Source organism: Myxine glutinosa, chromosome 7 (genome assembly GCF_964187855.1).
Source record: "Myxine glutinosa chromosome 7, kmMyxGlut1.1, whole genome shotgun sequence".
NCBI classification, from domain to species: Eukaryota; Metazoa; Chordata; class Myxini; order Myxiniformes; family Myxinidae; genus Myxine; species Myxine glutinosa.
Window position 1 is genome coordinate 164,639,024 of NC_136267.1, and position 16,600 is coordinate 164,655,623.

The 16,600-nt window shown below is 43.8% G+C and overlaps 1 protein-coding gene across 1 annotated transcript in view; it reads left to right on the forward strand.

The window, feature by feature from the left end:
• Positions 1-11,015: 11,015 nt before the first annotated feature.
• LOC137431809 (uncharacterized) overlaps positions 11,016-16,600 on the forward strand; it is a 228,562-nt gene continuing 222,977 nt past the window's right edge. The window contains exon 1 of the mRNA XM_068123527.2: positions 11,016-11,352. Coding sequence (XP_067979628.2) covers positions 11,265-11,352 — 88 coding nt within the window. The 5' untranslated portion in view covers positions 11,016-11,264. The remainder of the gene's footprint in view (positions 11,353-16,600) is intronic.

Consider the following 16,600-nt stretch of genomic DNA (forward strand, 5'->3'; position numbering starts at 1 on the left):
ATCTGATTTCTCTCCCACTCACCATGCAGTCCGTCGTGCCTATTTGCTATGTGCCTCTCCATGAACTACAACTGTATGGCCTGGCAAGTACATCGAGCTAAATCTCCCTGACAATTTGTCTGATTCTACATACGCCCTTGGACCTCACAATGACTATCAGGCTCATCGTCCTTAAACCGAAATATGGCCTTCCCCAAGTCTCATACCGAGCGTATCTGGTAAGATCCGCATTGCCAACTTGACCGGTGATCCTCAAATTGTTAGATCACACGAACACTTTTGTCAAATCTGTCCCATCTTCATGCCTTCAAACCTCACCGGTGAGACTTGTGCCCCCTCCACCTCCCCCACCCACTAGGATTCAACCCCCCCCCCCCCCAAAAAAAAACTGCCCCAATCCTTTACTCTGCCAGTGTCACACTCGACCTGGACAATTCCTTTCCTCTTGATATTAGACATAAATTTCAGACCCTTCTCCAGAGTATGACAATGTCTTCGACCCCAGGCCCAAATGATACAATGGTGCATCTGGTCCATTCCAATCGGTAGTTAACATGGGTCCTGTCCCGCCCCCTCAACGTAAGGGTCGCCTACTTTTATACTCTCACAGCATCCTCGCAGAACTACAATATAAGTTTGATGAACTAGAAGATATGGGTGTCTTTGTCAAAACCGGAAGACACAGGAGTCAACGTTGAGTACCTCAACCCGTCTTTCTTGGTGAAAATGTCCAGTGGCTGGTTCCGACTTGTCACGGCATTTGCCGATGTTGGCTGATACAGTAAACCCCAGCCTTCCTTGATGCCCATCGTCAATTTCACTCTTCGACAAATCAGGGGATGGAAGCATATTATCACTACTGACTTGTCCAATGCCTTTTATAAAATCCCACTACGAAAGAGTCAATGAAGTACTGCGGTGTTGCGACTCCATTTCGTGGTGTTAGTGTCGACGCCCGATCCGCCATGGGTATGCCTGGCTCTGAAACAGCACTAGAAGAACTAACTTGTCGCGTCCTTGGAGACCTAGTGGAGGAGGGTGTCGTGGCCAAACTCGCCGTTCTCTATTATGGTGGAGCAAGCGTAGACGAACTGTTAGTCAACTGGAAATGACTGCTTGACGCACTCCAAGCCAACCGCTTAAATCTGTCAGCATCCAAGACTGTCATTGGCCCATCTTCCATCACTATCCGAGGGTGGGTGTGGCATCAAGGCACTATAACAGCCAGCCCCCATTGCATCTCCACATTATCCATGTGTGCCCCCCCACCCCCCCCCACCCTCCCTGAAAAGGTCTCCAGCCTTCAATCCTTTATTAGTGCTTGCAATGTCTTAGCTCACGTTATCTCTGGCTGTTCAAGCTTACTTTTGCCATTAGATGATGCTGTGGCTGGCCGCCTATCCCAAGAGAAAATCGCTTGGACCTCCGACCTCATTGAAGCATTCCACACTGCCCAGAAAGCCCTTTCTTCAAACAGAACCATTATCCTTCCATGCCCTGAAGACCAATTGTGGATTATCACTGATGGATCAGTGAAGAAAAATGGCATAGGAGCTACGATGTATGTCACTCGCAATGGGACCCAACGACCTGCGAGAGTTTTTTTAGCGCCAAATTGCGAGGACACCAGGTCACCTGGCTTCCCTGCGAAATTGAAGAACTCTCAATCGCTATGGCTACTAAACACTTTGGACCATTCATCATTCAATCCCATCATAAAGCTTGCATACTGACCGATAGTAAGCCATGTGCACAAGCCTTTGAAAAGCTATGCTGAGGAGAGTTTTCTGCTAGTCCCCGCGTTTCAACATTTCTGTCGACGGTCAGTCGGTTCCAGGCCTCAATCCGCCATCTCGTGGGCTCCGCTAATGTACCTTCAGTTTTCGCCAGCCAGAATGCCCTCGATTGTGACAATCCCCATTGCCAAATTTCCTCATTTGTAGAGCGGACAGAAAACTGTCGTACGTCATTCCTCCATCCAAGACATCATCACCAGTTACTCCAAATTACTGTTTACAAACCATTCCACCTGGCTAGCCCCACTGTCTGAGTGCGCAGATTTGCGCAGAACACATGCCCATCTCAAACAAGGTACCCGAACATCGAAAAAGCTGACCAATATTAAAGACATGAAAAAGTACTTTAATTCAGTTACTATCTCAAATTACGGGTTATTGGTTGTCCGATATCATGACCCCTTCCAACCTTCCCATGAACGCATTGTTATTCCTCGCATGGTCCTGGACCGCCTTGTCACGGATCTCCACATCAAGCTTGATCACCGGTCTTGCCACCAACTTAAGCAAGTGATGTATCGCCACTTCTTTGCTCTTGACATGGATAGGTCCATCAACCATGTAACTACCAGTTGCCACTACTGTGCTTCCCTGTGAAAAATCACTCCGCGTGCCATTCCTCAATCGTCCAATGATCCTCCTGATACAGTTGGTGTGACTCTGGCAGCAGATGCCCTAAAGTGTGGGCGTCAACTGATGTTCGTCTTGCGTGAGTGCATTCCTTCCTACACCCGTTCCTCTCTCATTTATGATGAATGCCATGACACCCTACGTGACGGCCTGCTTGAACTCATCAGTGAACTTCATCCGATGGAGGGGCTACCTGCTGTCATTTGGACTGATCAAGCCTCTGCATTCAAGTCTCTCACTAATGACAAGCACCTACAAGATCACCGCATCTCCCTCGAGCTTTGTCACGTCAAAAACCCCAACAAAAACCCTGTTGCCGAGAAAGCCATTCAGGAATTAGAAGCTGAATTATTACACCAAGACCAGTTAGGAGGTCCAGTGTCGCCTCATCAGCTTTCCATGGCTACTGCCCGGTTAAACTCACGTATCAGATCTCACGGTATGTCTGCATGCGAAATGTGGACACAACGTGACCAGTTCACTAACCACCAGATTCCAATCTTGGATCAGAACTTTATCCGAGAGCAGCATGCCCAACGCTCCAGGAACCATACTTATAGCGAGAAGTCCAAGTCCCCATCAATAAAACACTCTGCTACTCTGACAGTTCCTGTTGGGGACCTGGTGTACTTACACTCAGATGGATCCAAGTCTCGAGCACGGGATCGTTACCTGGTTGTGTCTGTGGATGGGACTGGTGCGACATCCGGACGTTTGCTGGCTCTCAACAACGCCGCTCGTCGTATCGGGTACTACAATCGGAATGTTACATGGTGCTCACGTGAACTACACATACCATCCCGCATCCGCACAGAGGTTCCTGTGATGATTCTCTCGGTTATGAAGACGACTCGGATGGACCACCTATTGCTCCCCACAATCCACCTCACATACATCCCATTCTCTCGACTCCAGTTGAATGTGTTCTGCCCCCCCCCCCCCAAGTCCTCCTCCTGAGGTTATACCCTCTATGCTTGACCATCCCTGTGATTCCCAGGTCCAACGCCATGGTGTTGACAGCACGGCAACCACGTCAACTCCTATTAGGAGGTCAGGACGTCTACGTTTATGCCCCAAACACTTGGATGACTATGATCTTGATGGATGAGTGGTTGCATATGTGTCAATCGGGCAGTATAATCCCTAGGCACCTGAGGACAGCCTATCCAGGGATGGTGCTTTTCCTCTTAACCTGGCATCATCATAGTGGGGCAGATATGTGAAAAAGATGTTCATTTCCGGCAGAAAGTGTGAAATTTCGCATACAGGGGTATTTTGGGGCGCTGATTTCAAAAATTGGCGGATCCAAGAGATCTAACCAATGGACCGGCCGCCATCTTGAATTCCAATATGGCCACCAAGACGAAATGTTGAAATTCCCTATCTTGGGTTCTAAATGACCTGTGGCGCTGAAATTTGGTACACAAGGGTATGTTGACATGCTGAGTTCAATAATGCAATAATTTGAAATGTCTGACAAACGGTATGGCCGCCATTTTAAATTCCAATATGGCCGCCAAGACAAACATCGATGTTTTCATTGCTTTAATAGCACAGTGTACGGTAATGTCATAATGTTAAATCATTTGAGCATTATTATGATAACTGGAAAATTGTTGCATCTCAAATCTACTGATGGGTTTGTAATTTTGTCGAAGGCAGTAGAAATTTGGGAAATTCAGAGCCCCAAAATACCCCTGTATGTGAAATTTAACACTTTCTGCCGGAACTGAACATTCACATGACATTCCAATAATTTATTTTTTTAATGTTTTTTCTCTTTCAGATCCAATGTCGAAATCAAAGAAAACATCGTCAACAATTCCAATGCCAACAGACTGGAACATTTGCGCTCTTTGCCAGAAACGTTCTGAAAATGAACTACTAAGAGATGCACGTAAGGGCAGCAATCAGTCGTGTCTAGACGTCTACGAGAATCTTGCTCAAAATCTCAAGGCATTGAATGATTTAGGTGCCTTGCCTTGCGGGATAAACATTTCCCGACTAGATGATGGTTGCGGTATTGCAGAAACCCTAGCTGCGCATGCTGCCAAATGGCACAAAAACTGTTATGTGCAGTGCAGCAGCTCTCGTGTGGCCAGGGCTGAATCAAGGGAAAGAAAGCAAAGTTCAGACCTTAAACTTGGTGAAGAAACTTACTCGCCTGTTAAGAAAAGACTCAGAACAAGTTTCAAATCTCCATCCGTTGAACAGAGTACTGCTAGCACATGTTTCTTTTGTGATAGCATTATCAGTAATGAAGAAATAGTCCACAGAGTGGCAATAAAAAATGTAGATTCCAATGTTCGATTGATGGCAACAGAATTGAGGGATACAAAACTCCTGGCTAGATTGTCTGTAGGTGATATGACGGCATCAGATGCTGTTTATCACAAGAAGTGCATGACTGTTCTCCACACTCGATACAGATCATTTGTAAGAAAGAATGAGGAAGCCAGTTCAAGTGAAAATATGCCACCAGAATCAGTAGCTTTGGCCGAATTGATAGCCTATTTGGAAGAAATGAAGTGTACAGATGACAGTTACACTTTCAAGTTAGCCGATCTCACAAAGCTTTATACAGAACGTCTGGCACAACTGGGAGGTGATATCTCAAAGAGGATTAATTCAACTCACCTTAAGGACAAGCTTCTCAGACACCTTCCGCAACTTGAGGCACATAAGAGCAACCATGAAGTGGCACTGTCATTCAAAGAGGACATTGGTGAAGCTTTATTGCATGCTTGTAGACAAAGCTCTGACAACGACGCGGTCATTCTCATGAGAGCTGCCCAGATTGTGCGCAAAGATATTTTGCAAAAGCAATACCAATTCAATGGATCCCTAGTTAACGAATCATATAACAACTCACCACCATCATTGGCAGCGTTGATGGAAATGATTCTTGCTGGTACAAACATACAAAAACAAAACGCAAACAACAAGGGAGGCGTCTCTGTGCAATCCTTAACTCAACTTGTAACATTCAACACAATGAAACGAGGAAGGTTGGAAACTACAGCAGTACGTCACAATTTGAAACGTGAAACATCACTGCCACTTTACCTGGGTCTTCTCATTCATAGCAAAACAAGGAAACGGGATCTCGTTGACGTTCTTTTTCAACATGGTTTGTGTGTTTCCTATGATCGCATACTGGAGGTATCCACAGATGAGGCCAACAGAGTCATAGAAATATACAAACATGACGGCGTTGTGTGTCCAACAAAATTGCGAAGTGGAATATTCACAACAGGCAACCTAGACAACATAGATCACAACCCATCATCAGCATCAGCACAAAGTTCATTTCATGGAACCGCGTTATCACTGACACAACATGTTTCACATGACAAAAGTGGCAGCATTCGAAATCATGAGAATGTCACTGAGAATGAGAACAAACAGCACTCCAAAACCATAGCCGCCCTTCCTGCATCTTACAGTGATGTGCCTCCTGAAACATTTCCAACTAATAATCCCATTCCAAGAAAACCAAAAGGTCCATCCACTCCAAGTGTGTCCTCCAGAATACAGGACAAAGAAAGTCAGTGGCTTTCGTTTGTACAAAGTCTGCAGGAGAAGGAAGGTCTTGAGAGTGAAGATAATATCTCCTGGTCAGCATACATGGCAAATCTGCAGGTTGAAGTTCCTCGGCCTACTGCAATTACAGGACTGCTACCTCTGTTCCGCGAGAGTGCTCACACATTGGCAATGGTGAAGCATGGAATGAATTTAATCAAGCAGGTGACAGAACTAGTAAACCCCGGACAAGTTCCAGTTCTGACCGTTGATCAACCACTCTATGCAATTGCAAAGAAGATTCAATGGACTTGGCCAGGTATATATGGTGAAGACAAGTTTGTTGTGATGATGGGAGGACTTCATGTAGAGACGGCCTTGTTGAAAGCGATCGGCAGCTTCCTGGAGGGGAGTGGCTGGGCAAGTGTAATGACCAGTGCTGGTGTAACAACAGAGGGAAGAGCAGATAGTCTTCACAAAGGTTCGCAAATATCGAGGTCACAATGGGCACACCAAGTCACAGTAGCGGCGTTGTACGCTCTGCAGCGAAAGGCATACGATGACTACCGGAAAACATGTGAAACTGAAGATTTACAATCATTTGATCTTTGGAGCAAGAAGATGGCTACAAAGTACCCCCAGTTTTGCTACTGGAATAAAGTCCTGCAGTTGGAGTGTCTTCTCTTGGCATTCATAAGATCACAACGGGAAGCCAACTACACGCTCTATGTGGAGACTCTCACGGCGATCATTCCGTGGATGTTTGCCATGGACCATTACCATTACGCCAGATGGTTGACAGTGCATGTAACAGACCTTCAGGAACTTTCAAACGATTCCATGGATATCCATCGTGAATTTGTCAAGGGGAACTTTGTCACTCAGAAGTCATCACACAAGTTCTCTGCTATGGCACACGATCAGATACACGAACAGCAGAACGCTTATGTGAAAGGTGATGGTGGAGTCATTGGAATTACTGAGAATGAAGGGGCTCTTCGCCGGTGGATGGTAGCTGGTGCAGAAATAGCCAGAATCCTGAATGAGTTTGAGGACCAGTTTCAAAGACAGAGGCAAACTGATGTCCGCCACCACGAACAATTGCCTAGTGTCCAGAAATCCTTTGCATCAGATCTCAATAATGCAATCAGTTCCTTTGAAAAACTTGGAAACAAGTTTGCAGAAGACAGTAATGACTTGTATGTGCTTGACACAAAGGTCATCATGCCTGATGAAGTGATAGCCGCAGTGCGATCCATGGAGGACACTGGCAAAACACAATTTGACGGATTTGTGGGGCAGCGAATCAAGGATCCTTCTGACAATTTCTATGATAGCATTTCAAAGAACAATCTGCCACTGTTGAAATCGAAGCCCAAGAAAACACCTGGAAAGTCTGAGGCGAAGATTACACGTATGAAAAGTAATGTGGAGCTCTTCTCACGAATGTACATTTCTTGCCAAACTAGAGATGGTGATCTTAACACATTTTATGAATATGAGTGTCATGGGTGGCCACCTGCATTGGCTGAAGGTATCAATACAATGCGGCCACCAACCGGCAAGGCTGATCTTTTGCCCTGTTTGGAAGCTTTAGCACAACGTCCTCGTGATGCGCCCAAAGGAGAAGTTCGTATTTTCGATGGGGCTGCCTTAGTCCATCATTTGGAGCCTAAGAAGTGCAACAGTGTGATCAGGACATTTGGTGACTATGCACAGAAACAGGTCCTTCCGTACATTGCCCGAAAGTTAAATGAGGGGACTGTGATGCGTGTTGATGTGGTGTGGGACACCTACAGAACGGACAGTCTCAAAGAAGGCACCAGGCTTGGTCGTGGCACTGGCATACCACTCCATGTGACTGAACAGACATCCGTGCCACGAAACTGGAGCAGCTTCCTTCGTGTAGATTCCAACAAAAAGACATTATTCAGTTTCCTTGCTGATTCCCTGCAAACGATGCCTATTCCAGAGGGAAAAACACTTCTTACAACCTTAGAAGAAGAGGTTAAATCAAAGCCCCCTTCTGATGTTTCTCAAATTCAACCATGTACGCATGAAGAGGCTGATTCACGAATGATGCTACATGCTTGGCATGCATATCAGCAGGGGTACAGAAGTATCGTCATTCATGCAACAGACACGGATGTGGTTGTGTTGGCTATCGCAATGGCAAGCATTATGGACGGTTGTGCAATGTGGTTGGCATTTGGACATGGAAACTATTTCAGGCACATTGCTGCTCACACTATTGCGACTCACATTGGCCCTGAACGCTCATGGGGGCTTCTATTCCTGCATACTGTTTCCGGATGCGATACTGTTTCTGCCATATGTGGGATTGGCAAAAAGACTGTGTGGAGCATATGGAATTCCATGCCAAACTTGGGGGAGGTCTTCAATCATCTCTCACATGCACCAGCGGAAGTAACAGATGATGACATGGACAACATAGAGAGGTTCTTCGTTGTTCTGTACCATAGAACTTCCCCTCTGAAGAAAGTGAACGAAGCACGCAAGCAGCTGTTTGCTCAGGGAAATCGGCAATCGGAAAATATTCCACCGACAAAAGAGGCACTGCGTCAACATGTGAAGAGGGCAGTCTTTCAGGCCGGTCACATCTGGGGACAGTCCCAAATTGCTAACCCAGAGCTGCCTTCACCTGCAGATTGGGGATGGGCTAAAAATGCAGATGATGTCTGGCATCCATTTTGGACAGTAATGCCAGAGGCGTCAAAAGGGTGCCGAGAGCTGATCAAGTGCAAGTGTAAAAAACGGTGTGCTGGAAATTGCAAATGTCTGCTGCTAATCTACCATGCACAGAACTATGTTTCTGCTCTGGACAATGCTTCCGAGATGAGCAGTAGGAGAAGTAAAACGGATGGAAAAAAGCTTGCAGCATGTTACGGCTGCCAACTGGTACGAAATATACTTTGAAATGAGCTCTTTGACTTGTTATATGATTTGTCAACTAGGGATCCATTGAATTGGTATTGCTTTTGCAAAGAACCCGGGATTTTCAACATTTCGTCTTGGCGGCCATATTGGAATTCAAAATGGCGGCCATACCATTTGTCAGACATTTCAAATTATTGCCTTATTGAACTCAGCATGTCAACATACCCTTGTGTACAAAATTTGAGCACCATAGGTCATTTAGAACCCAAGATAGGGATTATCAACATTTCGCCTTGGCAGCCATATTGGAATTCAAGATGGCGGCCTGTCCATTGGTCAGACCTCTTGGATCCGCCAATTTTTGAACTCAGCATGTCAAAATACCCCTGTATGCAAAATTTCAAACTTTCTGCCGGATGTGAACATCTCGTGCAATTTTTGTTACATATCTGCCCCACTATCAGTCTACTACCATCAGGCACATGTGCAAATACTGTTCTGGTTTTCAGTTTTGTGACGTCCCGGCATTGCAGTATTTAATGGTTTGACTGAATTTTTGCTGGTGTGTATTCTCATTTGTGTACATTCCGTCTACATCTTGATATATCACATGTGCATGCTGACTTGTACAAGGTAACGAGAAATATTCGTTAGCAAACTAGTCTGTATAGTCCTGTATAATCTGTATCTAGTCTGTATAGACCTGTATAATCTGTATCCTGTATCTAGGATTCTATACAGACTAGGCTGTATAGTCCTGTATAATCTGTGTATAGACCAGTATTGACCTGTATAATCTGTATCTAGTCTGTACACACCTGTATAATCTGTGTATAGACCAGTATTGACCTGTATAATCTGTATCTAGTCTGTACACACCTGTATAATCTGTATAGACATTTAAAGTCCAGTATGGACCTGTATAGTCTGGTCTGTATTGTCAAAGTGATATCTATATATCCAGCCTTGGTGGTGTAGCGATTAGAGTCATTGTCCTATCTGAGTCTGGTAGATCCATAGTTCAAATCCCGAGCGAGCCAAAACGAGCACTTTTAGAATGGTACGTGCTGCTTTCTTTCTAAAATGGACACTCAGAATTTAAAAGGATAGCGCATGTCCAAATAACGCTGGGAATGCAATGGCAAACCACCCAGTATAATCCATTGCCAAGAAACTGCTTTTAATCGGCAGAACCAAAACTCTATAACGAATATACGACGTCAAAAAACAAACAAATTTATATATATATATACACAAAGAATTAAGTTAAGCACCCCTACACAACGAATTAAGGTAAGCACCCCCTAATATATATTCTTTGTGTATATGTATACATTGGCATATATTCTAAGGTATGTGAGATCAAATAATGATTGGTATGACATTAGCAATTATCCATTGATGAAATTGAGTGATCAAAGTGAAAAAAAGTGATTGGTTGAGTCAGTGATCCGATCACGTGGGTCCTACACACGTTATTGACGCAAAGATCGCTAGAGGTCTTCTCAGAACAATGACTGTACGTTAGAAAACATAAACGTCATCCACACTGTCCGTGATGGACCTATAGCTCCATACTTAAATTGAGGTGAAAATATGCCTAAAATTCCCAAAAAATTTCACCTTAAATTATTCAGAATAAAATATTGAAAACGGCATGATTGTTATGTTTTTATGTGACCATAATATCACTTCTCCAGAAAATATAGCAATATCATGGGTATATTACACTGTTTTGACGACAACAAACTTGTAATGTGCGAGGTTGTAAAAAAACGGGGGGGGTGCTTAACTTAATTCTTTGTGTATATATATAATATACACCCACTTGGATGTACTGTGTGTGTGTGTGTGTGTGTGTGTGTGTGTGTGTGTGTGTGTGTGTGTGTGTGTGTGTGTGTGTGTTCAGTAGTGATACAATACCTACATTAACGGAGTGCAGGTATTGAAAAATGTATTACATAATTTAATCAACTACTAAATTTAATGCAAGTACGATGCTCATGTGGAAGATAAATTAAAGGCCCCAAATGTTTCAGAAGCATATGAATGTTTTTTTTTTTTGACGGAATGACCCTGTTCGTGAGTTGTGCTGTGATTCACAGGCATCATTAAACCCAGGGCGAATGGCCGAGCGGGAGGGACGCGAAAGAGGCAGCGGGAGTTTAAGCGTCGTGCGAGTGGTCGGTAAGGGGGTCGGATTTCATCCTGGTTGGGGGTTGCCCCGGAGCCGCTTGCGTCCGCCCGTTAAAGCGCTGCCCCGAAGCCCCGCGGCCGGCAAGCGGTTTGGCTCGGGAGGCACAACGAGAGATCGGTGCTGCCGCTTGGATTCTTGGGCACCCGGGCAGCAGTGAAGATTCACGGAGTACTCGTGTTTTTTCTCCCCTGGTTTCGCAGAGATTACATGTCCGCTTAGACATGTTGAACTTTGTGGATATAAGACGACTGCGGCCGCTGTTGCTGCTGGCAGCGCTGACCCTCGTTCGCTCTCAGGACGACGATTTCAGTAAGTGGCACGTTCATGGGGATGGGGAGCCATGGCTGCGGCTTGCCTTGCGATCCCAACAAAGTCTGTCTGCCCTCCTTTAGCCATTACAAATTTACTTCATAATTGCGCGCGAATGTTAACGGTCTTTAATCAATATATAGAATACCTTGGTGTTGGCTTCACGGTTTAAGGTGGTTGGCTGGTTTAAGATCCCAGGGTCTTAAGTTCGAGCCCTGTTCGGCCAGTTAAATTAACACCAAGTGGGTTGACGCAGCCTGTCATCCTTCCAAGGTTGCAAAATATGAGTACCAGCTAGCTGATAAGGGGGCACTGCATCAGTAGCACAGCGGTGCCTCCAGGAAAATGATGCAGCCAGCAGCCATAGGCTGCATACGAATAAATAAATAAATAAAATCTATATGGTATAGCTTGGTGTTGGCTTAACGGTTAAGGTGGCTGGCTTAAGATCCCAGGGTCCTGAGTTCAACACCTGTCGTTCAATTGAATTAGCACCAGGTGGGTTGACTCAGCCTGTCATCCCTCCGAGGTCGAAAAAATGAGTACCAGCTGATATGGGGGCACAGGAAAATGATGCAGCCAGCAGCCACAGGCTGCATACGAATAAATAAAATCTATATGGTTGCGCAAACTGAAACAAGACGATATATATATATATATGTATGTATGTATGTATATACTCACTACGTGTGTTTCGCATGCCTCAAGTCACTCTGCTTTAATTCATCGGCGAGTTTGATTAAAATGCTGAAATTATGAGTCAATCTGGCAGGGAGACCGTGCATCTTATTGTGGACCGGCATTTCGCTACATCCGAACCATTTGATAGGTGATGCACCTTGTGCCTCTGCCTTTCCAGCTGATCTGTCTCCAAAATGACACTTTGACACGCAGGTATCCAATCGCCATCTCGTGGCCAAAACTGAAACTGTTTTTCAAATTAGTCGAGAACATTTGGGTTGAGGAGCAACTCCCAGAAGATTAATTCTATCAAGACCCTTTCGCTGTGACGGAGACGACATGTCCTGGTGTATCTACCGAGTTTCTTCTTTAAGTTTCTTTTTCTCTTTTTTATTTGACAATAAAAGCCCCCTTTGATTACCGTTGCGTTCCAAGACAAAGCGTGGTCTCTCTGGCTGTTTGGATGAAGGACCAGAGCAGAAACACAGTGAAACGTTTCTCATTGGTAACTCTTCATGGTCACCCGTCTTATCCAGCCAAAATCACACGTGTTCTTCTTCAGAATCTCTTGATATTACGGGGGCGAGGCCATCACTCCACTCTCCATCCACCTCCACCTTTCTGACATCCCTCGTCACACGATTCTCCCATCACAACCATGTCCGCCTCGACGAAACCATGTCTGCACAATTGTCCCATCGTACCATTTTTTTCCTCCTGCTTCACTCTTCCAACATATCTTCGGAAGTCTATATTACTCCATCCACACCAGTTGCCCAGTCCACTTCGGTCGGTATGCAGATGAGCTTGACGGGAGGATTGGAAAAGACCCGTTTAAATCAGAATTTTGTAACGGTCAGAAAAAACCCACTTTTGACATGATGTAATAAATGATCACGAGGAAATTGTTGACTGTAACGAATTAGTCCATAAGTGTATTGGTCCCGAAAGATATTGTTACTGTTTCCTCGGGAAGCGGCGGAGCTTAGTTGTTAAATGCTCGCTTTTAAGCCGTCTGTCTGATTTGCATTTACCTGAACTGTATCTTACAACACCTTTCTCAAAAGACAACCTTGTCCTGCAGAACGTTGCAGAACTCGATATTCTGTACCATCGATGAATCGCTTTGGCGAATGGTGGTGTGAGAGTGGTTGACTGGGTGCACCTATGGAATTTTATTGCAATCTGCATTATCAAAGGAGCCATGTCTCTCTGTCTGTCTGTCTGTCTGTCTGTCTGTCTGTCTGTCTGTCGCGGTGTAACTTGAGATGGAGGTATTGGTTTCAATGAAACCAACGACGGTAGATTTGGGGAACTCCAGGGAAGTCTTGTGATGCAAAAATAAATAAATCATTTTTTGGGTTACATGGGCACAAGTGGCGAAACTGCAAACGCCAACTTGTGACGCTGACTATCCCCGCACAGGTGGCAGGAGGATCTCCCAGGAATCCTTTTTTGTTCTTGCTCCATTGGTTACCCATCGCAGCTATGCCGTGGAAACAGAAAACTCAATTTTTTTACCATTTACGCAAACGCAGACAAGAGGAGACCTCAGACTTTGTTTCCTGGCATGGCCCGTGCCTACTACGTATCCCAGACAGTTTGATCAGAAGACAGAAGGGGAGGGCAAGAAATCATTTTTATTTTCATCTTCCTCTCTTAGTGTGTCGTATATTATTCACAATTCAGCATCTTAAATGGATGTGATGAATATCATGTTAACAATCTCCTCGCTCCCTGGGTGTATATCTAAGCAGGTATCTATACACCGCCTTATGTTTTTTTTTCCATGAACAAAATCTTCTTCTTTTTTTCAATTGCACAAAAATTGGTATTCCCATCACAGGTCTGATATTATTGTAGGCCTATTCTATAAATCCCTACCGAATACAGCTTTAAGGGTTGTCAGGATGCTTTATTTGCAGGAACAGCTGGATCTTAATAGTTGCCATTGGATGAATCGTGATTTGAATCCTCAAGTTTGTAAAATCATGTGCTGCAAATATTTTGTAGGTATCTTACTATAATTCACCAAATGTCCGTCCGTCCATTCGAAGGTACCGCAAAAACGGCTCAACCGATCGCAACGATATTTTGGGTGGGTATTCCTGGGGCCCCTGGGAGTAAAATAGGCTATATTGTTTTTCCAATTTTTCCAAGTTTTCCAATTTTCCAATTTTCCAGTTTTTCCAAACACGATGGAATAATATTTACCGATATGAACAGTGATGCGGCTTTTCTTGAAATTCTACAAATACTGTTTATTCTACGTACCAGGAGAGAGTAGATCGACTCCTGACGAACTCTTCCGATATAAACGTGCAGCTCCGAAGTAACACGACAGCGTGTGCAAAGCGACTGAGAAACAGGTGTAGCGGCCGCTTCCGTGTTACAGATTCGGCGCGTACTCTTCACACATAAACGTGCGACCGAGAAAGACGTGTAGCGGCCGCTTCCGTTTTGCAGAATTCAATCTTTTTTCAAAATGGGCGCCATGTACTGTTTAGATTTTAATGGTTTGCGTGTGATATGATTCAACGGATGTTTATATGAATCGTTTAAAATAAAAAAGCCTTCAATTTCTGATATTTTGCCTTTTCATTTGGGCCTCCCAATTGAAGCCCCGCCCATAGGGCGTGTACCGTTGCTAGTATTGTATAAAGATAAGAAAACTGGTTTCTATTGCACCTCAGCGTTTGTTTTTAGCCAAATGAACATCAAAGCAAAATTTGAAGTGTGCGGCATGTATGAAAGTGAATTGGGACGGTTTTGATATTCTTAGAAAATACGTCGATCCATTGACTGCCACCCAATGCATTTGTTATATTCTGGCCATAGGGCACCGTGGTTTTTGAGGACTTGCCATGAGCATACCTTATGGTGAGGAGTCATTCCGGGATAGGTTATGAGTCCCAGACGGACATACTGAAACCCTTCAATGGACAGCCTTGAGAATCAAACTCACACAATGTTTCATTGGAATAATTCAAAAACGCTTTCTAGATATTACGTCCATTTTGCTCTCGTCACATCCAAGTCACTCTTTTCACATGCAATTCATTTTTTTCACATCCAATTCACGATTTTCTGACAGACCTAGAAGTTGTAACTACATATATGTTTCAAAATGTTAACTTATAGTTTGGGCTAATCGTTTAGGGAAGACATGCAGTTAGTTTTACATGATTGATCTAGTATGGCTGTCCTGTTTGCTGTTCATTTTGAGCATGTAGCTGAGAATGCTACTGTTCTACTTTTATATGCACAAATGGCCCTGGGTAGCATCATATGCTGGGGGCAAGGCCATGCTGCTGATGCAGTTGACCCCCTTTAATTTAGAACAGGAATTTCTAATTTGTTCAGGACATTGGCGATAACTCACCGACTCTTCACGAAGGACACTGGGATCTTTAATATCCACCAAATAATGATGGCAGACGGGACACCCAGTTGAACGTACTAGAAGAATGACAAACATGACAAAGACATGCCTGCGAAAAACACCTGGATGACATTTTGTATCTGGGCTGACAATGAAACCCAGCCTAGTGACCTCAGAGGCGAGTGTGCATCCCTATAGGATATCCTGCCAATGCTAAGGATGCTGGGATCGCAGGTACAAATCCCACATGCTCTGTTGATGTGTACATTGTCTGCTGTCTTTGTCGATTGTGTAAAAGTAGACTGATACCTACCTCTGATAGGTGTACAAGATCCTTATATGAGCTTTAGTACAATGTATAAAATAGGTTCCTAATCATTTCTGAGAAGCTGTCTATATACTACATATGCACATGTGTGGGAGAATGCTAAAAGAGCAGGAAGTAAATGTGTTGGATCTTGATCCCTTGAGAATGAAATCCAAAGGCACTCAAGTTACAACTGAACTAATTATATCACTGAGGGCCTTTAGTCAGGGTAAAAGTAACTTTAACATTGTGAGAAAGTTAATCAAACAACCTAAACAATTGAGGTAAGTTTACTTATAATTGGTGCCTTCATATTGACAGATGTTGTGGAGGATATCCTGTGTGTATGTATGTATGTATGTATGTATATATGCCATACATACATACATACATATATATATATTTATAAATATTTATGAATATTTATTATTTATTTATAAATATATATATCTTGTGAAGTGGAACAGCAAATGGACTGAAACTCACAGGAGACTTTTGGCATAATTGAATTATGCATATATGTACTTCACATGGTTGTGTTGTGCAGCGAGTTATAAAATGTCCGTGAATTACTGAGTGATCTTGAATGATCATTAGCACTCTCAAATCCAACCTACTCAAGGAAATACTAAATGTGTTAAAACTTTGAGAATCAATGGGTTGGTGAAATTGCCGAATAATTGGAATAATTGGATATCATCGTTGAAGTCCGACTCCCTTTATTTTGTCTTATGTGTCCGTTTGTTTGTTTTTTTGTCATTAATGTTAGCTCTTACACGAGCCTCGATCTTGTATACCAAAAAAAAACAAAAAAAAAAACGTGGAAACAATCATTCATTCACACTTGAAATTCAACTAGGTCAGTGCAAGATTGATGT